This window comes from Urocampus carinirostris, chromosome 8 (assembly GCF_059441175.1).
Source record: "Urocampus carinirostris isolate Australia breed hairy pipefish chromosome 8, RoL_Ucar_1.0, whole genome shotgun sequence".
Taxonomy (NCBI): Eukaryota; Metazoa; Chordata; class Actinopteri; order Syngnathiformes; family Syngnathidae; genus Urocampus; species Urocampus carinirostris.
The window spans coordinates 34,647,574-34,672,095 of record NC_142356.1 but is presented as its reverse complement, the minus strand read 5'-3'; the positions used below and the strand labels follow the sequence as shown (position 1 = coordinate 34,672,095).

The 24,522-nt window shown below is 38.6% G+C and overlaps 1 protein-coding gene across 4 annotated transcripts in view; it reads right to left on the bottom strand.

Moving 5' to 3' along the window:
- The window catches only part of pcdh10a (protocadherin 10a), a 44,503-nt gene extending 20,957 nt beyond the window's left edge, over positions 1-23,546 (bottom strand). For all 4 annotated transcript variants that reach the window (XM_088342507.1, XM_088342508.1, XM_088342509.1 and 1 more), the window contains exons 1-3: positions 20,572-23,546; positions 15,536-15,594; positions 14,870-14,976 (exon numbers count right to left, since the gene is read on the bottom strand). In XM_088342507.1, coding sequence (XP_088198633.1) covers positions 14,870-14,976; positions 15,536-15,594; positions 20,572-23,118 — 2,713 coding nt within the window. In that variant the 5' untranslated portion in view covers positions 23,119-23,546. The remainder of the gene's footprint in view (positions 1-14,869; positions 14,977-15,535; positions 15,595-20,571) is intronic.
- Between the last annotated feature and the right edge of the window lie 976 nt (positions 23,547-24,522).

Below are 24,522 nucleotides of genomic sequence, written 5' to 3'. Positions count from 1 at the left end.
AACACCTTAGCATACGGAAGATTTATATAAGTTTTTTTTTTTTTTTTTGCTAACGGCGACTGAGTGGATAGCGCATCCGTAGCACTGTTCTGAGGTTATAGGATCAAATCTAGCCACCAGACTTCCTGTGGAGTTTGCATGTTCTCCCCATGCATGAGTTGGTTTCCTCCGGGCACTCTGGTTTCCTCCCATATTCCAAAAACATGCATGTCAGGTTAATTGGCCAGTCCAAATTGTCCCTAGTTGAATTAGTGTGTGAGTTGTCTTTCTATGTGTGCCCTGCGACTGGCTGGTGACCAGTTTTGGGCGTCCCCTGCCCACAGCCCGTAAAAAGCTGGGATGGGCTCCAGCACCCCTGCAACCCTAGTAAAAATAAGCGGTGCAGATTATATATATTCTATTTTGGTTTTGTTTCCTGTTTCTGATTGGGACATGATGTTAGTTGTTTTGTGGCTACTTGGGTGTTAGTTTGTTACTTTATTCTTTGGATTTTCTATTTCAGGTTTTTGGTCTTTGTTTTTGGTTTTGGCATGTTAGGTATGATTTTGTGTGGACTTGTCATGTTTGTGCCCCATTGTTTGTTTTTTACTTTGTTCCTGTTCTTTTTTTTTAAATAAATATCATCCTTATTTTGAGCAGCTGCCTTAATTCTTGCTGCCCCTTGTATGTATCCAGCCCCAAGACCTTAACAGAGAGTACATGCATCCTCATCCCAGGAATGGCAAAGCTTCACAGCTACCGGGTATGAGTAAACAGAGGACCTTGCTCCCTCCCAGAGCAAAAATACACCAAGATGGCTGCCACTCAACAAGAAGATGACAGACAGAGAAATTGCTGCGAGTCAGAGAAAAAAGGCAGCTACTAAACGTTCTGATGGAGAGCCAATATGGCCGCTTGCCTGTGAGCTGCCGGCCTGATTAATATCCCGTCTTACTGTCTGGGCTCAGGGTGACCACTTGTTATTGATCCCCAGTTTCAGCGTTGTTTGGAGGCAACTAGATGCCCTGGATAATTTTAATTAAATCAATACAACTTTCAGAAAGATGTCCCACCTTTTGATAGTTGCAAAATACAGTTCACCATACATTTTTTATGTGTGCTACTCAGTTGAATATAAGTTGTTATAGAAGGTGCAAAACTATGATACTACTGAAATTATTTTTTAAGCAACTGCCAAGCAGACCAATTTTTCCACATTATACAGTTTGTTGCTGTCAAAGTGATTGTTCACTATAGACAAAGTAACACAGAATATCAATTGCTATGAAATACATTCTTTTTTGTGGAATGTTTAGTTCAAATTTAGAAACCAAAAAGTTTTACAACTTACTAATAAAAATGGAATTGTTTTGCGAAACTTAAATTGAAAAGTTATAGCAAACATACTGATGATTGCATTAGCACATTATTATCTTATCTTATTGAATCAGCACATCATTTTGTCATGCTCAGAATTTGTTTTAGCACTACAAGCAGCTCCGGAGTCGCATGCGGCTCTTTGGCACTCACTAGTGGGTCCCAGGTGCTTTTTCTTAACTGTTTGACAATAGGAAAAAAAAGTTTTTTTGAAGAAGAACAAACATGACACAAACGTTTTCAAGGCGATTTAATTTTCCATTATGAAATTGGTGTGTTTCTGACAAATTAAATCTGTTGAGGATAAGATAGCTAGGCTGCTAGTAATAAGTCAGCACTGATGAGTCATTTTTATTTAATGGAAGACATTAAAAACTTAAAAAATGCATCTTATTATTTGGACTATAAAGCACATTGAAAACCATATTCATATTTTGTAATCCAGCGGACACTGTAGACCAGGACGTGCGATAAATACAATTGAAAATTAAATATTACTACATACATTATCTATTTAAGAATTAATCAATGTATTTCAGTGGTGAAACAATAATTCTTGATGTTATTTTGTATTCTAGCTAATGTATTCTCCCCCCCCTACGGTATTGTAAATTTCATACGAATGATGGTATGTTATGAAAATGTTTTTTTTTAAATACGTTCTTTTTAAACGTGTGCCTTATAGTCCGGAAATTACAGTAGGTTATTTCAATATTTTAAAAACATTTTTTGTTAAAATATTGTAAACAAAGTACCTTAAATTCCACATTACAGAATCCCCCTGATTAACAGCCATATGCTCAAATTAAAGAACAAAACCTACGTTTGTCTTTGTACGAGCCGCACCGGATGAGTGATTGCAAAGACAAGCACATATTTACTCCTGCACCAAAAGAAAACGCAAATGAGGGCTGTGCGGCATAAAATGTTAGCCCTATGTTTCTAGACAACAGCACCAGGGCACCCCTACTATGGAGAATAGTGCCATATTGCATCACAGACATGTCTTTTTGAGTTGTTGTCATTCGTGGTTGCTGCCATATCTGACAAAATTGCATTTGCTTGTTATCGTTCCTAAAGAATTAAAGGAAACCTCAACGACCTGATATTGACAGAGATGATACGGGAACATAAGAGTAGCATTTTTGATGGATAGTGTAACTTCCAAAGCTGTTCAATTTGAATGTATAAACTGAGGACTTGATTTGTGGGATTAATAGTTGAATTATTGTATGTTGTAAATAGTGTATTAATTAATTTTGAACTTCCCCTTTTGCTACTGTTATGTATTATTTGAAAAGTGTTGGCAAAATCATGGAATGGGGTCAAGAATGTTTCAAGAAGTCACCGCAGTGTTTTGTATATAGATTTCATGTGTTTGGGAAAAGAGCAGCTCGCTGTTTTCCAAGTGTCCGCCATGAAAAGAAAGAATAAACCTCTCAATTTTTAAAGGCACTGTTCATACAATGTAATAAGAATGTAACCGCTTGGAGTCTGGAATTTACGGTAGTCGTAATGAGTCTCTTTAATGGAAAAATATATTCCCTTCACGTGTCTATAATTTAGATTGCCCTTTTTGTGGTATACAATTTCTGGTTTTGAACAAAGGTAGTTACTAAACCCGGCTTGCTAAATGCCTTTGACGGATCACTGACAAGGAAATATGATGCCAGCCACTAATTCATGATCATCAATCACGTGCACACTTGCCACAATGATTTAATTGCCCCATTTGTCATGGCATTTGCTATCACCCAAAACGTCATTGTGAAGATAATTTTTGTTCTCCGTACCGTCTCACGGATCTCAGCATCCGTGTCTTAGACACATTTTTTGTGCTGGTTCACTCAATTTCCTAATAGTGAGACAAGGGAAATAATGCAGAAAGAAGACAGCTCCTTATTTGAATAAAAGAACTGGAATGGGGTTATGGGCTGGATAAGGGTGTGGCAGTTAATCACTTACGCTTTGGATCCTGATACAGGAGTGTTTCATTGGGGACATGCTGGTCTCAGAAAAGCTATTTTCTTACTTTTTAAAAAGCAACTGGAGATCACCTTATATGCACAATCCATTTGGTGTAAACAACATTGAGAGTTTTATTTTCAAAAGTGTCAATAAAGGTTAACGTGCAGATAGCAAATGCAGGTGCGGATGATGATACGCCAAGTGCAGATGTGTTTCACTTGATTTTAAATATTCAGTGACTTAACCGAACGGGACATTGTGATGCACGGTCCTGTGAGGACAACCTGCCTCTAAACCCCCTTTTGATAATTGCTATGCAAAAAGCTTCAAAAATGAATTACTGCTCAGCCAAGTGTTGCAGGGATCCAACGTGTGGGGGAAACAGAATGAAGGATGAGACTCTGCTGCAAAAGTGCGTCACATGGCTCTTTGGGTGTGTACACCCCAGCAAATTTGCTTAAGCAGACAAATCTTAGAGGAAATACACAAACTGATGTGAGATCTGTGCTGGGTTTAGCTCAGGGATATTCTGTGCATTATCTTGCAAAAAATGTACACTCGGCACAATCACAATACACATAGCACAAATTGAACAGGGTTCCCTCGCCGTATTGTGGTTCTACTTTCACCTCGTTGGTATATTGCATATTGTGTTTTATTAATTACTTCTGTGAATGTGTGCATATTTACCAGAATTCAGAATTCTGTACCCTTTGCCTTTTCTTTCCAGGGCATTGATTAGAGTAATGCAAGTGAATAATCTACATGTCTAAAAAACAGGAAATCCCTGCACACGCCGTTTTTTGAGCAATCTGATCAAGGTGGCATGCATGAGCAACGTCATCACGATAACCAAAGCTATTTCTGCATTTAACGTTTGACATTAAATAAGGGATTATTTTATCCATTCCACTCAGAACATTTGGCAAAGTACTGTGCTCATTTGCTTCATGCTCCTAAACTGGGCTAAACGGTTTCATCCCTTCTGTTAGCAAGGTGAGCTGTGTAGCTTGCCAGAAGCAGAGACGTACACTACATAAGGATGGATATAACTGGTGCATCCACTACATATAGACTGTAACAATTTTACTGTAGGGGCAAAAAAAACAACGGAAATGTCCTGGAAGATCAACCAATACACAAGATGCTTTTTGGAGCGAATAAGCCAGGGTTTTTATGTATCATTTGTCTCCGTACTAAAGTTTATAGTGCTTTGTGGCATCAAAATATCAAGCTTACTTATAGCGTGCGCACTTATGTGCACAAGTAAACAACGAGCTTTACCTTTCGCCCAGGAGAAGAAATTGCAGTTGTATTGGCATAGATAAAGACGCTAGTTTTTAGCATAACAGACAATGCTATTTTTGGGCGCAGAAGAGGACAATGCTAGCTTTCCATGCAAAATGATACACTCGTCAGGATTCCTATAGGTTAAACCAAGTTAGAGTTGAGACTTTTTATGCCATTTTGAACCAACATTTAAGACAATTAAAACAAAAAACATAAAACACAAAATTATTTTTTTGCACACAATACATGGTGCCTCATACACATTACTTTGCACGGCTTTTAACCATGGTGAAAAAAGTTATTCTCATTAAAAGTACACTCTTGTTAAAATGTTGACATTTTAAGACTTTCCAAAATTGATTTTAGGACATTTTAATGCACAACAAGGCCTAATTTTCAGAAAAATGAATTTAATACATTTCAAGAATATTCAAGAATCCGTGAGAACCCTGCCAGTTTTCACCATAGAAAAATAGTTTTTGCCTAAAGAGACTACGGAAATTTTTGACATGGAAGAGGACAGCACTAACTCTCCGTCCTGAACAAAATGGTGATAGTTTTTCGTGTAGAAGAAGCAATTTTTTCAGACGTAGAAAAAGAAAATGTTAGCTTTCCATGTAGAAAAGGGAATCACTGTTATCCGGCATAGATGTGTTTCTTTCAAAAGACAACGTTCATTTTAACATAGAGTAAAACAATGTTAATTTTCCACGTGGGAGGAGACCATACTGGGGTTCAGTGTGGAAAAAGAAGAAGATAGTTTTAGGTGTAGAAGTAGACAATCCTTGCCTTCTGCAAAAAAATAAATCAGCAATAGTTTCCGCGTAAAAAAAGGCATGATAGGCATAGAAGACAACATTCCTTTTTTGGCGTGAAAGAAGACAATGCTAGCCTTTTCAGCAGAAGAAGTCTACACTGGTTTATAACATAGGGGTTAGTATTTGGCATAGATGAAGACTATTTAAGATTTTGGGTGTAGAACAGGAACCTTTTAGCCATTTACTTAGAAAACAATGTTAATTTTCACGTAAAATAATATTCTTTTTGGGGGGAAAGGGGTTATTGATAACTTTTGGCCTAATATAGGTAGCTTACTGCACAGAAGATGATCAGTTTGGAAGAAGGAGGTAGTTTTCAGATGGAAGTAAAAAGACAACCCAAGCTATCCACGCAGAAGACAAAACAAGTTTTTCCCCGCAAGAACAAATTGTTTTGCCAAAAAGGATAACAGCCCTATTTTGGTGCAAAAAAGGAAAAAAACACATTTTTTTCAATCTGCTAAAGCATACCATAGCACAACACCTGTAAACATATGCATTAAATTGTTCATGTATTTTTCCTAGTGAGAATATGTTGCAGGTGAACAAAGTAAGAACAGGAAATTGAAGCTAAAATACTAAGACGCTGCATATAGTATTCACAGAATGCAATAACCATAGGATGGTGATTGTTTACCACGACAACATTCAACTCAGTTTCTGCCAATTACGACTATAATCGTCGTACACTTATCAGTGACTGAGTTAATCATCATAGGCAGAAACCACATAGTGCTCATGTATATATGCTTTATTGTACATTATTTTGAAATATGTTAACACATGTTTGAAATGCTGTTTGTTAATTAGCAAGGCATAAGATTTTGTGTTAATGCTGTGGTTTGAACCATAAATATGGGTAATTATAACCCTTTTTGGCATACATTTTTCATCCGGGAGCTGTTCGATTCCTGTCCTTGATGAATAACTATGGGCTGTTGTAAACAACTGGCAGAGTGCCAGTGGCAATCACTATAAAATAAATATATTTTGAGATCAATTCTACCTATTAGAGGATAATGATTTTCATGCTGAATTATTATCAGTTGAGAAATTACAAAAACACATATAAGAGTACTTTAAAGTATGTGCTATGCATAATGCCTAAAATAAATCATACTGCGATCAAAAAGCTATCATTGTACCCATTTGAAGGTTGGACTTTAAGAGATAAATAGTTTTTAATGATTTGTAAGCCTTCCCACACTAAAAGAAAGGCACAAATATGATCATATCATGCTTTTGGCAGTTACCATGCTGTTTCTTAAAAGACGTTCTGGTGATCAAAACCACCTTACATACTTAAAATCACAATAAAATACTGGACATCTTCAACATCATTTTAATTATGTACTATCTTTTTTATAGACAAAATATTAAAAGAGTATCATTAAAAAATACGGTGTATAGGGACATCTCTGTCTGCAAATCAACACTTACTTTTTAATTTGGTGTAAATCAAATCAACACATTTTTAGGTAACACAAATGTTCTGTTACATCCCATGGAGTGTTCATCTGTTCATTTAAAAATCCCACCAAGGAAAGTGTTTATATATTTTTTAAAGTCAAAAAAATGTTGTGCAATATGTGGTCATACCGGGACCAAACCAAAAATGAAGATGCTGTGAGTAATTTTTGATTGCTGGATCATTATTTGTCAACAATGCATTTAAACAGATTAAAACCATCTTCCTAATCAGCATCAAATAATCATATCAATAACAATCTGCCATAAGGTGTTAGTGATGCCATCGGCTCTCATTTCTCTCCTTTCTCCTGCTTTGTTGCTCACAAATGCTGACAGTTGTTCAAAGAGTCAAATATTTCAATCTCAACTGCTGCTTTTGTGATTTACACAGCGTGACCTTCCTCAAGTGTTTGATACGCAAGAGCTGAGAGCGTGTCGAAGGATGCTGTTCTGTCTGGCCTCAGGTGATAAATACCGTGGTACCTCTTTATACGAGCACCTCTAAACATGAGAATTCCGATTTACAAGGTTTATTTTGAAGAAAAACTTTGCTCTGCAAATGATGGAAAGTCCAGGTCACGGGAATTTCCAGAGGCTACCACTAGAGATTGCTATAGACCGCTCACAGCAAGCATCGGAATGACAGTTTGTGCATGCAAACTACTACAGGTAAAAATATGTTCTGTAAAAAAAACTTTTTCTTTGTACGATTTTTTTAAAGTTACAGTAAATATAATTTGTATTCTCCAAAAATCCTAACGTATCATGAACAGTCTGTAAATCTCAGCCAATTGTATTAATGGTTGCAATTCCCAGTATAATACCACCACAATATTAGCAATGTGCAATGACAATTTCATCTGCTACCAGTGACCGAGACGTCAGAATTTAGAGCCAAAAACAGGCAAAACGAGATCAGTATGTTTTATTCATTTTTTTCCCTGTATGAAATTAGTTTTATAGTGTACACAATTTGAAATGTTCAAAATATAAAATGCAGGGAACATGTATAAGTTGTAGGGGTGGGAATTTTCGTATTCATCCCATCCAAGTAAATTCACGGTAGCATCAATAGATACCGTTTGCTTGAAAATGTCTTAATCGTCTTCTCCCTTTGCGTTTATGTAGTTTGTAATTACAATAGACAGCACACATATTTTAGGCCCTAAAAATGTTTTACTATTTATTCAATACCTACACTAAAAACTTAAAAAGTATGATGTAATGTAATAAAAATACAATTACTTATATATTTTTAGTCACAGCTCGATGCTCTCTGCATGGTAAACTTTTTCATGTGTTTATGTACATGTTTGGTGTTGCTACAGAAGCAGACCACATTATCAAACAAATTACACCTGATGTTGTCATTTTCTGTAGTTAAAAAAAAACATCCACACTGCTCGGCGCTTCAATGTCTTTTCTCATGTTTAGCTTCTGATAATGGTAGGCTCATAGAGCTGGCCATTTCTTTTGCAGGCAGGATGCAGCAGCAGGCCGGATAGGGAGAGGTGCTATAAGTGTCCTTATCAATACAATTAGTTTTACATTATTTAATATCAGAAACATACGCTCATAACACGAGCAATTTGAGCTACGAGCCCGATCCTGGAGGAATTAAGGTTGTATGAAGGGCAGAGTGTCTACAGAATTTTCAGGGCCAAATGCAAGCACTTTTTAAGCACTCTCAAAGCCAATGTTCCAGTAACAATTAAAGAAACAGTCCAGTGTGAATCCTGTATTTTGCAGAGCCACAAATATATCAGCAAATTACATATGCAATATTTAATCTTGCGTGTTCATTTATCAATACATATGATCTTACAATCTTGAGTAAACAGCAAATATAACTGAACAGAACATGTGTACATATTTTTGAGAAATATCTGTCCCCATGTACTGTAGGTGTTTGATAAAAATGTAATTTTCCGCTTACTTTTTCGGTTGCTGAAAGTTCTTGAACATTGATAGTTGATAGCAGACCGTGCACTAATACACGTTTCATTCTGCACTGTTTAGGTGTAGCATGTATCTGTCCTTTTCATAGGACAATGCTATAGAAACTAATGCCGGCTGCCTTTAATCAGGAGGGTCGAAGGTCTGCAATGGCAAAACGAAGTCACCAAATAGCAGTGCCGACGTCATTTTTAAGCAGACTTTTTGAGAAACATGGCAACAAGCATTTACAAGCACTTCACCCAGAACTCAAACCCTTTTTCCTCCTTGAAAAAAACAACATTAAAATTTAAGCATTCTTAAGGATTACAAGCACCTCTACGAACCCTGGGACAGGTACCACTGTAGCCTTGAACACCAGACAACTACCATGGCCCGGACAAGGTGGACCCAAAGAAGTTTAGTTGGTATTCCCAGCAACGATCCGATATTTGGCAGACTCCAGTCCAGACAAAGGTCTTATGCGAGCTGCGTGGAACCAACCCTCGGAGGAAAAGGGCAATTCGATATGAAATGTGATTTTCCGTTGCTCCTCTTTTTTGTCTGACTCCTCTCGGATCAATAAACAGGTCTGAACGTAATACAATGTTTGCGTATACAAGATAACTGCTATGTTAAACTGCGCCGACTAAAATGCACTCCTAGGCACTCCGAACAAAGGAAAAGGGATGGGAACAAAAAAATGTTTGTTTGGGAATAAATAATAGGATTTTTCATGTTTTGTAGTTTTTACATATAGGAATAAGCCTTGAGGACAAGGGTGGGCAAAGTACTGCGTTTTAATCAACGCACCAAAAGAAAAATGGAAAAGTATAAGACCTAACTTATTATTATTTTTTTATTCGTAGCATTTTATAACCAATTTGATAAAACTGATATATTAAAATGAATTATAAAAATAAACATAACATGAATATGTATGCATGCAGCTATATTCCAAAACGCAAATGAGAACCATTCAAGGCCCATTGGTTATTTTTTTAAACCCAAAGAGGCCCGGGACTCTAAAAGTTTTACCAACCCTGCTTTAGGATCAAAAAAACCTTTGCAAAAAATTCTGACATTTGTGCAACTGTGGCAGCGTTATCTCTTCTATGAAATTGTTTGCCATGGGACTGAAAGGTCATTGTTGAAGTGGACAAGAAAAAAAAAAAAAAAAACACTGTCAGTGAGACGTTGGTCTGCTGCTTCCTGGCAACTGTAAAGGTGCCCTTTAACAAGCTTGATGTTTTTTTTTTTTCCTTTTTACTAGTAATGGATAGTACTGGGACTAATGTGACCCAAAGGCAAGAGTTCCTGGAATGCAATTACTTTCCTTGGTAATTGGTACTGTAACAAAATTAATACCATTTTGCAACACTACTGCCGTTACTACATAATGCATCACTGTGTTATCCAGCTACTTATTAAATATAGATTGTAAACAACTTTGTCCTCTGCTTGTTGGATACCCCTCCATCACTAATGTTAACGCATTATATCCTTGATCCACTACCAAAATTGTTTGAAGTTTTGGTATGTTTATATCCCTACAAAAGTCAACAAAATACAGTTATTACGGCACCGTCTCAAGCAGAGTGCGAGGTTGCCGAATTCCTCCTCACAGAGGTAGTCTCCCTAATGTGTTTACTTACATCCAAGCCGAATGTACAATTCTAAAATAAGATATTAAAATCAGGAGGTCATCTTATAGATGCATGGTTGGTTGTGTTTAGCGAATGGTATGCAGCTTGTGTGAAGAGGGGCATGGCTTAAACAGAAACAACAAACCACCGGGAATTCAATAGGGGAAACGTGAGCTCAGACTTTACGTTAAAAATGTGTTGTAAAAGTAATTTTTCAGAACACCCTGCCTGGTGGGAAAAATAATTGTTTAGGAACTAGAAATTGCGGAGGAACGCTTTGCATGAATTGTAGTTCAGAGACAAAATAGATATGGAGTCTCTTGGTTAAACGCTCACTTGCAAACTCTCAAGATTGTAAAAGCCACAAAATATTAAGAGTTCACTGCTTCCACAGGTTAGTGTGCATGTTTTCTACTATTAGTTTCATTATACTGCTAAAGCAGTTTTAGGGGGTCGGCTTCTTTGAGTAACTGGATTGTTACTTTTGGAGTTATATGCTACATTTTAGGTGCAACGTAAGAGTCATTTGACAGTCATTAGTTCGGAACAAAATAGTTTTCCCCCAGTATCAATATTGTGCAACGCTGCTACCCGTCAAACCTGATGTCCAGCTCATCTCTTAAGAGTCAGATTTACACCAGAAAACAACAACGACCAGATGATGAAGATGCCGTATCTTAGTCAGACAAGGAGGCTTTTCCTGCCACTGTGTCATGAGGGGGAGCAAACCCCTACATCAAAACACAGCCAGAAGAGAGATGGTCGCCTAAGACATACCACAGGAAGTGGAGCCCATACGACTAAAATCATTTTTAAAAAAAGCAACTAGAAAATGTAACCAATTGCTGTTTTTCAGTAACACGCCCAGCACTGGTAATGGACATCCAACAATAACAGTGTTGATTTATGTCCCAGTATGAGCAGTACTCTAAGATATCAGTAATCAAAACAGTCTTATATATGATCGAAAAGTCAAAAACAGAAGTATAGTAGGAAATAGTTGTCATGGAGATAAAAATGTCTTTAATATGTTCTTTGGATGGTATCCATTTGGTTCGTATTTTACATTGTATTACTGCAGTGAAGACTAGAGGGCAAGTATAGACTTAAATGTCTTGCATTAGTGATTGGCTGACTAGGATAAAAAAGTGGAATCCAACAATTCATAGAGCTGATTGAAACGCATCTCATTATGTCACTTCAGCTTTCACTTGAGCGGACTTATTGATTACCGCCATGAAAGAAGTGCAGGCCTAACACTTATTGTCCTTTCGGTTACACTCAGCGTAACAGCAGTGAGCAGACGGGGGGAATGTGCAAAAGCAAATGTTGCCAAATCTTCGAACAGGGTTCGCTAAACTTTTTGAGCGAAGGCTATATAAAGGAATGTGCAAAGGCCACATGCATCTATTAAATCTGCTAAAATCAGACACGTAAGGAAAGATATATTGTTTAGGAATGGGGAGTACCGATATAAGGTATTGATTTTGCTGCCGATATCAGCCTTTAAAAGGCATTGATGCTCGCGATGTTATTGGCAACCATCGTCTAGCAATTTTACATTCAGGAACCTGGAATTGAAGCCATTGCCTTTGAAAAGAATAAGGATTTTTTTATATGAAATATATTCCCTTAAACACATTATAATTTCTTTTGCTGAAGGTAGGGATTGTATCTGTGTACATGTGCCCACAAATACTATCAGTATTTGGTAATGGTATTAATGATAATCAAAATGTCGGCATTGTTCGTGAAAATGTGACCTCGAATAACCCTAATATTTTTGGGTAAGAAAGACAGTACCGTATTTTCCGCACTGTAGGGCGCACCGGGTTATAGGGCGCAGCCCCAAAAAATAGTTTTTGGTCCTATATCTTCCATAGATAAGGCGCACCGGATTATAAGGCGCTACAATGGGAACGTCGACAAAACAGTCAGATGATTCAGTCAAATTGATTACCCCCTTAACATTCGCAAAGCTTGCAAAGAAGCAAATGAGTGTCGTAGACACGTGCGGATGCGGTGTCCGTACGATGTCACTCAAATGCATCGTTTCAAATATCATTCGGAAGGTTAAAGTCTTGGGATTCAAGAAATGCCAACCATTCCTTAGTTTCTATTTTCTTTTTCGCTCACAACTTTACTGTGCATATGACAATAAACACTTGGAATTGAGTTTAATTCACTCAACTCATCACAGCAACATCAAGATCGTTCTAAAACAAGATACCGGGAAAATATAAAGCCCCATAGCTCACCTAAGTTCTCACGTTCAATAATGATACGCAATCATGGTCTTCTTACAACCGTGAGTGTAGTAAATCCAGGAGAGTAAAATATTTACAAATACAGACTAATGAAACATGTTTCTTTATGGCGTAGTTTAGCAAGCTTGCTCTTCAGTCATCTTTTTCGGCCAATTGCAGGGTTTGTTTTGGCCCTCTAGCCTATCCGAGGCTCCGAATAACTTTAGCCAATAGCGATCGATTTGACTGATGATTGACACATCTTTTTCGGCCAATTGCAGGGTTTGTTTCGGCCCTCTAGCCTATCCAAGGCTCCGAATAACTTGAGCCAATAGCGATCAATTCAAATGATGATTGACACATTGGTTAGCCAATGAAACGCCGCTATATAAATCCCAGCATACACCGCGGACTACTCCACGTTCGGGGGAAAATCGAGTCGGCGGCTGTTGCGTAAGTTGCGAGACCTTGCGATTTAATATTGAGCCATATATAAGGCGCACTGTATTATAAGGCGCATGGTCAGCTTTTGGAAAAAATTGAGACTTTTAGGTGTGCCCTATAGTGCGGAAAATACGGTACTTTGATTTTTGCAACACGGTGTTTTTATGGTGTCCTGGGTCCACTACCTGTATTAAGTTCAATCCAGGGCAAAAGAAGAATTTTAATTTGAAAAAAAAAAAAAAAAAATGCGATTCGGGCTAAGAAAGATATCTTCAAATACAGGCTAATTCTCAATCATTTCCGATAAGACAAGATTGGAAGAACATTAAACAATTGAATATTATCTTTTTATCATTTAATTTTGTGTTAGGAGCTTCCTTGCCTCCAACTACAACAATAACTCGCTCTGATACTAAGAAGGTGGTGACATTGTCTTTGAAAAAAAAATATTTTGATTTTACCCTGACTGATGAACTGAATTATCATCATAGTTTTCTTTAAAGGGGCATTGTATATTATTGAGTACCTCTTAGTTGTTAAAATGTTTAACGTCATATAAAAAATGAGTAAGGATACAAAAACTATCATACAAACATGCATTTTTAAAAAATAGTTTAATTAAAAAAAATCACTTTATTTCACATAAGATGAGGCTCAACTAGGTACTTTGAGTCTCCATAGTAGATATTGGTTTTACAGTACAATACAGAGACATCCAGGGGCCAAAGAATATACTGACCCTTTATTTGGTTGTTATATTGAAGTTTTGATCCAGAATACACAGATTGTAGTAAAAGTATTTTTATTACATCGGGTTAATCATAAATTTAGTTGGTAAATAAACCAGTTTATAAAATAATTTTCATGAATCATTTCTTTAAAAGTGTAAAAAAGAACCATATATTTGTAGCAAAAGCTTTTGTTTCTAATAAACTTTCCCATTTAAAACATATATCTATAAAACAAGAAATATCAAAAGTCTATACCCAGTTTTGAAGGTCTAGTCAAAGAATGTGTTTTTTTTTGTTAAATTGTTGAATATGTGCAAATAAGTTATACTTTGCTTAAGTATCTACCCCTTCTGTTGAGTTTAACATGTCATCAATAGTATTTTTCTTTAATTCATTCACAGATTTTTTTTTCTCTGTATATCTGCAGCACTTTTATGTTCCCTTGAAAATTGTTAAATTTGTCGTGTTTGACTGTTTCTTGCCAATTTTGTTTGTAATGATGCAATCTTACATTCCAAAGGATTTACTTTTATAAAAACGGTCTCTGCCGGACCAAAGTTGTACTACAATCCACAACTTATCAACAAATGCAATGCACCTATATGCATCTATTTCAAGTTTTTAATAGCTCATAAATCGCGTGAAACAACGAATCAAAGAATACATAGGTTACCAACACTTTTGATAATCAATTTGAAACAATGCTATCAATGTGTTGTTGCAGCCCTAAAATAAATCACAAAAGACTAATTCGGGGCGTGCGCCTTATTATCTGCTGTTTTGCTTTTTATAGTACGGAAACTATAGTATATCTTGTAGATTGGGCACTAACATTTCTGAGAGAATGCAATCAATACCCTTATTTTAAGAAAGGCAGCTACTAGCGCCCAGCAATGAAAGTATATCTTCTAAAAGTTCCAAAGTCACAAGTCTGCACGGTCTGATTGCATTTTAAGAAAACTCACCGGCGGAGTGTCCTCGGTTGGTGGCATCGTGGTCACTGTCGCCTTGTTCGCTATCGCCGTGACCGCTGTCTTTAGAGCTCACAATGTCTGCTTCCTGGAAGGCTGAGCTGCAGCAGAAGGGGCCAGATAGAACTCATCACACAGGGAACAGAACACATTCGCCGGTGGAGACCGAGGTCGGGCTGCAATACTCGTAGCGGGATTAAATAAACGAGGCCGAGGATAGTGCAATTGACGGAGAGAGGGTGGGAGGGTGTATTGAGGGGGCCGAACGCGGAGAGAACCCGAAGCCGCCAACACATAACTGCATTAATACCGTCACGGCGGCCATGGTGATTCTAAATTGGATGTTACACATGGCATGTAATGAAATCCAGTCTTAGAGCTTTAATAGGCAGCGCTCTGTCGGTTATGGGACTGGTGCCAAATTGAAGAGCTACATTACGGACACGTTGGAAAGTGCGCGGGCTCTCAGAGCCACAATTAATGATGCAGAATCCACAAGACTAATACTGATGGGTGTAATATTCACTTTTATAGATCTGCGAATAGATTTGGTTTGCCTTTAGCCAGCTGGATGTTAGCGGTCCTCTGGTAGTGAGAGGTGAAGACTGTCTTGCTCAGCACATTCTTACTATCGACTTTTGTGTGTGCAATTTTCATTACCTGTTAACACGTCTTGGTCTGTCCACCAGGTAGCTGAGTTCTGCACGTTGGTGTTTATTCTAGAAAAGCCAGAAAAAAACGGTTATTACAGTATTCCCTTGCTCTAGCGTGGTTTCACTATAATGCATATTTTTACCGCTCATTGTGTTCTGCATTCTGATTGGCTAAGCAGTTGTCCTGTCCCTTTTCTGCCTGTGTCTGCTTGTGCGTCAATGATGTTATGGATTGAGGTGTGCATGTACATAAGACAGCTTGATAAACCTGCATTACGTATGAGCAATTCTTTTTCAATTTCCTGTTACTCTAAAAGCCAGCATTTATACAAAACGCTCTGGACCGACAAAAGGAATGATGGCTAAAAACATAGTTGTATCACTCGACCGGCTAAAGTTTTTCAGGAAATTTATGTGGATCTTTGGTGCTCCTTGGTTTCTCCCTGCTGCTTTTTCAAAAATGTTTGATAATGGAAAAATATAGGGTTTCTGCCGATGGCAAACGGGAAATGTTCGTAGCATTTCCCAATTACTATAGATAGCTTTCTGTGTTGTTGTGTTGTATTTTGTGTTGCTTCGTATAAAAAGGCTAAACGTTCATATACATTAGAACAAAAAATAAAAATAAATACCAAAATGAAACAGTAGTGAAGAGCTGGGAAAAAAAGAAACAAAAGGAGATAAAGAGAAAAAAAGAGCAGGAAAATTTCGGAAAAAAAGCCAGAAAAAAAGAAAAAGAAACAAATAAAAGGAAAAATGAAATAGAGAACAAAAAAAGCAAGAAAAAAGTAACAGCTGGGAAAAAAATAAAACACAAAAAGATTTGTTTTAGAAATAAATTTAAAAAATAGAAAAAAAACAGAGTAAAAAAAGTTTGTGTTGCATTTAAATAATTTCCAATTATATCAAGTCAATCTTGTTGCCAACATTAAACTCCCACTTAAAAATGTAATTAAATACAGTTCTGTATCGTGCAATCAACTAAATAAGGCCCCAACAATGTTAGTATTATGCGACAAAAGATACCAGGAAAAAAAAAGAAATAGAAATCTTGTGAAAGAATTGTAAAAAGAAATGACTTTTGTAGGCCGTACAACCTTTGCAATAGTACATTAGTCAATTTATTCAAAAGTGAAAAATAATTTTGCATTGCCGGAAACTCAGCAAAATGTAACTTGATGTCAAGTTTTGGACATGTTTGATAACGGATTAGTTGCCACACTTGGGATTGCTGATGCTCACTGTTGTTTCAAGCGTTGCTCACCGACTTTCTGTGAACGCTCAGACCCGGAGAAAATTAGAGGGAACATTGGTTAGAAGGCAAGCCAAAAGAACCAGGTCTCTAATCAGAGCTGTAAATCCCATCACTATCAAAGAACTGTTCCAAAAACAGGTGAACACTGATGAGTTTTCTGTTATTTTGTTGGTAATTTGAAAATATATATTAATAAGTGAATCTTTTTCTAAAATAGGACACTTTCAAACAAAATTACATAGGTTGCCAGTTTTTATTTTTTATTTTGACTATTATAGCTCACTTATTTTTCATTATTTTGACTATTACATCACGGAAACTCAGTCTGACTTTAGGGTCAGATCTTCATTTTCTATTCTAAGATAGGCAGGATCAGTAAAAGAAAGTCAACTTAAAATATTTACCTTACAGTAGTTTTGCAGTATTATTCTTTACCAGTCAGCCTACTTAAGTAGCCTACCATACATTGTATATAACCATAGATGACATGGGATATTTTCCAAGTATAACGCATTTATTTAAAAATAATGGGAAACAATGATTTTTATGTTTGGCATTGAATGTGAAAAGTGGTTTCTTTTAAACTTTGATTTAATGCAGTTTTACTCCTGAATAAATTCACCACACTCTACAAACTCAAGTGGGAGCGAGTTTTAGCTGTGCATGGCCAATCACTTTAGACCAAATCAGATCAAACAAGGCTAAAACTGAGTTTATCCTTATAACCCTCTAGTGGTCAGTGAAAGCATTTGTTTGGCATCTATTTTAAAAACAATACGTTTTGAAAGATATGATTAAAATAGACATGTCCAAAGTCTGTCCCTGGGGCCAGTTAAGGCCTGTGATCAGTTTGTTACTGGCCTGCGGTCTCTGTCGGACAACCGGAGTGCCTGGAGGAAACCCACGCAAGCACAAGGAGAACATGGAAACTCCACACAGGAAGGTTCGAGTATAGAATACTTTTGTACGTTAAAAAAATATATAGCATTTCACCAGATAATAGCCGTAGCCCTTTGGCCACCTCCTCATTGGCTCTCAGTGAGAAATCTAAGCGACTGCGGTTAGTTTCAAATAATATAATATCAAGAGACACGGCTGGACAAAACATGCTGACTACAAAAAACTAACTGGAAACAAACACTGTGAAAAGGTGAAACAACTGGAAGCTGTTTTAACGGCACAGTGATCGGCAAACACTTCAAAGCTTTCACAGAGGAATCATTTTCAAAGACTGTTCGAAGAAAGGCAGGCTCTCACATATTTTCATCTTACCAAATCTGGCCCGCTTTTGAAAAAGTTTGAACACCCCTGGACTAGAGACTCGCTTCTTGTTTTTGACATCATCATACATTTATGACGAGCCGGATTAAATGATTCAACAGCCCGATCTGGCCCACAGGCCATATGTTTGAGATCTTTGGTTTACACCGTTGTCACTATCTGCCAATAATGTTGCTGTTCTTTGATTCCAACACTCTTTAGGGCGGAACTCCTTTCTGTAAACTAGTAAATTTTATAAAAATCAATATTTTAGAAGAGGTCTTTTAAAATAGGTTTGAATTTCTCATTTGAGGGTTCGGACCTGTTCATGTTTTCCTTGCAAGTTCAAAATCCATTGGCGTATTCTCACCTTTTTTTAAGTCACTACTTAACTATAATCTTACGAGAATATGTTTAAATAATGTGTATTATACAAGTATGTTTTTTTTACACTAAAATAAAAAGTCATTACCATGATCAGTGAGTAAAAAAACTTTGTGACTCCTACATCAGAGAAACATAGGTGACCACAACTGCATATATGAGAGTGGCTGGTTAAAAAGTATGCCGTGGTCTATGCGGTATAAGTGTTGAATGCATCCACTGGCACGCACCCATCCACTTAATGAGCGGGTGAGGAGAGAGCAGCAGAGAGTGGGTTAGGGGCCGATTGAATGCGTAAATGATTGAGCCGGCCTACGCCGGGACTGAACAACCTTTGTTCACGCTGCTACCGTGATGGCTCGTGCACAGAATACTTAAAGCGCAGCAAAGGCAAGACTGTGACTGGCTGTCTGGCGACACTCCAGCCAAATTGCAATCAACGGGAAAAAAGCTCGGCGTCCCCCACAAGATCCCCCGCTGCAAAACGGGGCCACCGACTCGCTTATCTCCTTTCGTCTGACGCTGGCCGACTCGATATATTTCGGCCGTCTAAGTATATATAGAGCGTGAATCTTTCCTTGGGGGAAAAGGGACATAATTAGAACCATCTTTGAGCGAGTGTGGTTCTCTGCCCCTTTTTATGCAAACGTTCGAACACATGAACTGTTCCCTGTAGTGTAATTTCCATGAATAAAATTGACTTTGAGGATGATTTGCAGCACATATTAACTTCAAATGGGTTTGCAATTGGACTTTGCATACTGAGTATACATAATATACTCTGACTGTTTGACTAAAATTGTATATACTGTACTTTAAAATATTGTAGGGATGCACAGAAATTACTTGACTGAAGATAATGATGGAAAATGGCAAAAAAAAAAGGACTGTTGATTGGTCACTTACTATACCAAGCCGACAATGCTTTTTAAAACCATGTTTACCAAAAAAGTAAAAGGCTGTTTTACTGTAAATCAAAGTTGTCATATTGTTTGCCCCTGAGGGCCACACCCAAGAAAAAAACACACTACTTATTCGTACCGTATCCTAAAATTTGCATAAAAAAATGACTCTTGTTTAATAAAAAACTGTGATTGGAAATATTTTTTATATCTTTGAAAAATTACCACAACGTCTTAAAAATATAACAGCTATACTTTGGGGAGTACATATCGTGCGAAGAGTATGTTGACCGCTGCAAACAATGGCCCCCGACCCATAATTTGGTCACCACTCAAATATATCTTTAGAAATTAAAGATATAAACTAGATAATTGTAAACAGACTATCCCTAGAAGATGTATACACAGTTTAACTTTTAATATGTATATATATATATATATATATATATATATATATATATATATATATATATATATATATATATATATATATATATATATATATATATATATATATATATATATATATATATATATATATATATATATATATATATATATATATATATATATATATATATATATATATATATATATATATATATATATATATATATATATATATATATATATATATATGTGTATATATATATATATATATATATATTTATTTTTTTATTTTTTTTAATTTACTTTTTTTTATATGTATAGATATATCCCTAGAAGATGTATACAGAGTTTAACTTTTAATTTATTTTTATATATATATATATATATATATATATATATATATATATATATATATATATATATATATATATATATATATATATATATATATATATATATATATATATATATATATTTATATATATATATATATATATATATGTATATTTATTTAGTCTTTTATCTTGTAAGTGGCATTACGCAGAAAAAAACAGTGTATCCCATGTGCGAGAATGGGATTAGGTAGTCTAGCATGAGAAATACTCCAATGATCTGTATGTGCTTCATCTGACATGAGGGAAAAAACTAAAGGGCCACATGAGAATTCCTAATTGGCATGTCAGCTGTCGATTAGGCAAAACGATGATTAAAGGCCAAAGAGTCAAACAGTCAGTCAATTTCCATCTGTTCAAGGTTGGATAGGAAACATAGAATCTACTGTTACATATCAACATGATATTGTGGTGGGAATGGAGGAAGCGAACAGGAGGGAGAATTATTGTCATTCCTTACCTCACTGGAAAGAATACTGCCGTTAGATATAATGTCCGGTTGTTGGTCGCTGTAACCGGTAACCAAGGCACCGCACGGGTTCTGGTGATCCGTCTCGGCACTCCGCGACGGACTGCACGGTTTGAGGAACATCAGATCTGTTTTTGCGGATTCCGGTGTCAGACAGACTTGGTAGCAGTAGGAATTCTGGTTCTGGTGGTGGTGGGATCCAAAGCCACCTCCCACGCTTCCAACCCCTGATTCTTCCACGGGCACTTGGCCCACCGGCCCCACCCCCGAAGTCACGTTGGTACTCTGAACAAGCATGATGTCGGATTTGCTCAGCTTCTTCTGCTTGCGGCCTCGTGCGTGACGGCTGCAGCAGGCACCGCAGCACGAGCAGCAGTCGGCAGACAGCAAACAGGTGTACAGGTTTAGCTTTTTGTCCTTTTGGCAACGCACGGCCAATACGATCATAGCCAGGAGGAAGATAAAGGAGACAGAGCCGAGGGCTATGATGAGGATGAGAGTCAGGTCGAGGGAGGTCTCCTTAGCCTTGGAGGCAGAGCCGCGATCTCCGCCACGACTTTCTACCACGCCATCCACCAATATCACGCTCATGGTTGCTGAGGATGATAAGGGAGGCTGCCCGTGGTCCCGTACTTCTATCAGGAGGTCGTAATGGCCCTGAAACTCCCGCTTGTGGGCCACCCGCCGGGCGGTCCTCAGCTCTCCGGTTCTCCAGTCCATGCGGAACATGCCCATTTCATTTCCCCGCAAAATGCTGTAGGACAGCCTCGCATTTTCGCCGTCATCTGCGTCCATTGCAACCACCCGGGTCACCAGGTAGCCTGGCTCGGCAGCACGCGGTAGGGGCTCCTTTGCCGTGCCGTTCTTACCCACAGGTGCGATAACTGTCGGGGCATTATCATTTTGGTCTACGATGACCACGTTGACAGTAGCATTGGAGAACAGCTCAGGAGTTCCCGAGTCCTGAGCCCGGACCATGAAGCTGAACTCTTTGAGTTGCTCGTAATCGAATGAGCGCAGGGCGTAAAGGTAACCCGTGTCCTGGTTTATGGAAACATACGTGTCCACAGACATGCCCTGTATGTCGCACTCCAATATGGAGTAAGTAATCAGAGCATTCTGTCCAATATCCGGGTCTAGAGCACTCACAGCATGGATAAAAGCCCCGGGAACGTTATTCTCAGTTACATAAACGTCGTAAACCACCTGCGTAAACCGGGGTGCGTTGTCGTTTTCATCCGAGACATGCACTTTAATGGATTTGCTGGATGCCAGTGCAGGCTGGCCTTTGTCCTTTGCCACCACTGTTATAGTGTAAGACTCGGTGGTCTCCCGATCCAGTGGGCCGTCCGTCACGATGGTGTAGTAGTTTTTAAAATTTGACTTGAGCTTGAAAGGGACATCCCCCAGGATCTCACAGCTCATCAAACCGTTCTCACCTGAGTCCCGATCCGAAACGCTGAAAAGCGCAATAACGGTACCTGGTGCGTCTTGCTCACTGACGGACTCGGTGACGGTGCTGAAACCGATCTCCGGGCTGTTGTCATTCACATCCACAAGTTTTACAAGCACTTTGCAATGTGCAGGGACGGCGTTTGCGCCCAAATCTTTTGCCTGCACGTAAATCTGGTGCGTACTGCTCTCCTCGTAGTCCACCTCACCAGCCACCTCGATCCTGCCCGTCCTGGCGTCAATACTGAACAAGTCTTTAATCCGGGGGGTGTTGTGGTTGCTGAATGAATAAATTATTTCCCCATTTTGCCCCTCGTCCACATCAGTAGCGTTGAGTTGGATGACTTGGGTGCCTACAGGGGAATTTTCCCGCAAGTTGACCGTGTAAACAGACTGATCGAAAGTAGGTGCATTATCATTGGAGTCAAGAACTTTAACCACAAGAAGTGCGGTACCAGTGCGTTGCGGGTTTCCCCCGTCCACAGCGGTTAGGACGTAACGGTGCACTGCTTGCTGCTCCCGGTCCAGAGGCTTTTCAAGAACCAATTCGGCAAATTTGACCCCATCACTTTGAGTCTGAACGTCGAGGTAAAAATTATTGTTATTTGTGATGGCGTAGGTGCTGAGTGCATTCGATCCCACGTCCGGATCGAAGGCGTTCTCCACCGGGAAGCGCGTCCCGGGCACGGCGCTCTCGGTTATTTCCACTGAAATATCCGCCTCTGGAAAACTGGGTGCGTTGTCATTGATATCCATCACTTCAATCTCAACGCGAAAAAGTTCCAAGGGGTTTTCCAAAAACACTTCCAGGTGCAGTTGGCACGGAATTGTCTGCTTGCAGATTTCCTCACGGTCGATTTTTTCCTTCACCACGAGCGCGCCGTTCTCTAGATTCATTTCCAGGTAGGGTGTCCGCGAACTAGGCACAGTCTGGAAGCGACGAGCAGATAATTTGGTGATGTCTAGTCCCAAATCCTCTGCGATATTCCCAACCACGGTCCCGGGTTCTTGCTCCTCGGCCACGGAGTAGCGCAGCTGAGAGCGCGCTCCTTCCAGGATGGACACAAGAAAAAGTAACCGGAGCATGATTGCGCTCTCCCTCCAAGTGCACTTCAAAAACAACCAAAAAATGTTGTTCAAAAAGGAGGGTGTCACGTTACTCCTCACGTTTGACAAGCGCGTACATTTCTGAACAATCTGCCCGTAAAACGGCAGCGAGGTTGCAAAAAGGAAAAATGGGTCTCGCAATTCCTCTCCTCGGAATCGCCATCTGATCCAAGTGTCTCCGTTTTAATCAATTCTGCGCCGCGGCTGTGACTTTTGGCGTCAAACTGGAGCCAGGGTGCGCAGCCAGCACTTCTTCCCACACAGCCAAAATAGAACAAAATAAAGACGCATGTATAACAAGCTAGTTTGGGGAAGGGAATACGGGGTAATTTCTAAATGAAAACTGGCAAAAAAGAGAGCGTTTCCCCTTCTCCAAGTACGTCGGTGCGCTGATGTTCTCGGCTAGGCTTCTGTCAGGCGAGTGTGAGCAGCGGGTTGGTTTTGCGCACAGCTCCCTTCGCTAGCAGCCAATGGTGAGCGCAAAGATCGCGCGTAATGCCACCTGATTGGGGCTCAGCGACGCCAGCCAGTGCGCGCATCGGAGCCTCAGCACAAAAAAAAAAAAAAAACAGTTAAGTGCCCTTTGCGCTCCTCTATTTCTCCAGGTCTTGCCTTTTGCGTTGGCGAGGAAATTAAATGTTCTAGACGCTCGGCGGATGAGGAAAGTTCTATAAATGAGACAGGGATGCACGCACACAAATTTTCGTTTTGGGTCAATGTTGCAATGTTGTGCATTTATTCGATTTCAGCCTACGTGGATGTATCGTTTTAGGTGTGCTTAAAAATTTGAAAGTGTAATATTTCATCTATTAAGTATGTGCTAAAAATGACCAAATCATCGATACTCTGCAAGTTCTAGGATCATATCAATACTATTGTCCTAAGATCGATACTTCACGGCTCAACCATGCCTTTAAAGTGTTGTTTCTCAATGCAGATAAACCATTACTCATCTCTCTCCTAGCACCCACAGTCTAAGTGGGTTACTTTCAGACACATTCGTATCACCTCTCCCACCTTGGCCTGCTGCTATATCCTTATTTCCAGGCAGAAAAGATAGCTAAATCAATGTGGCACCCCTATCATAAGCTAAACATGACAGATGCAAACAAGAAGAGTAGCAAAGCGTGGAATCTTTTTTCAATGATAGAAAACGATAATGCCAGGTGTCATCCGTTTGTTAAAGTGGTCTGCTACTGTGGCAACAGCACACATTCACATACACACATGAAATCAGAGAGCAACAAGCTGTAACCAAAAATGTAAACACCTTCCTGTTCCTGAAAAGAAAATGTGTATCTATTGTCACTGTGGCAAATACACCAAAATGAATTCTTATTGACTTTTTTTTAAATGTTGTGCATTGAAATGCATGTTAGCTGT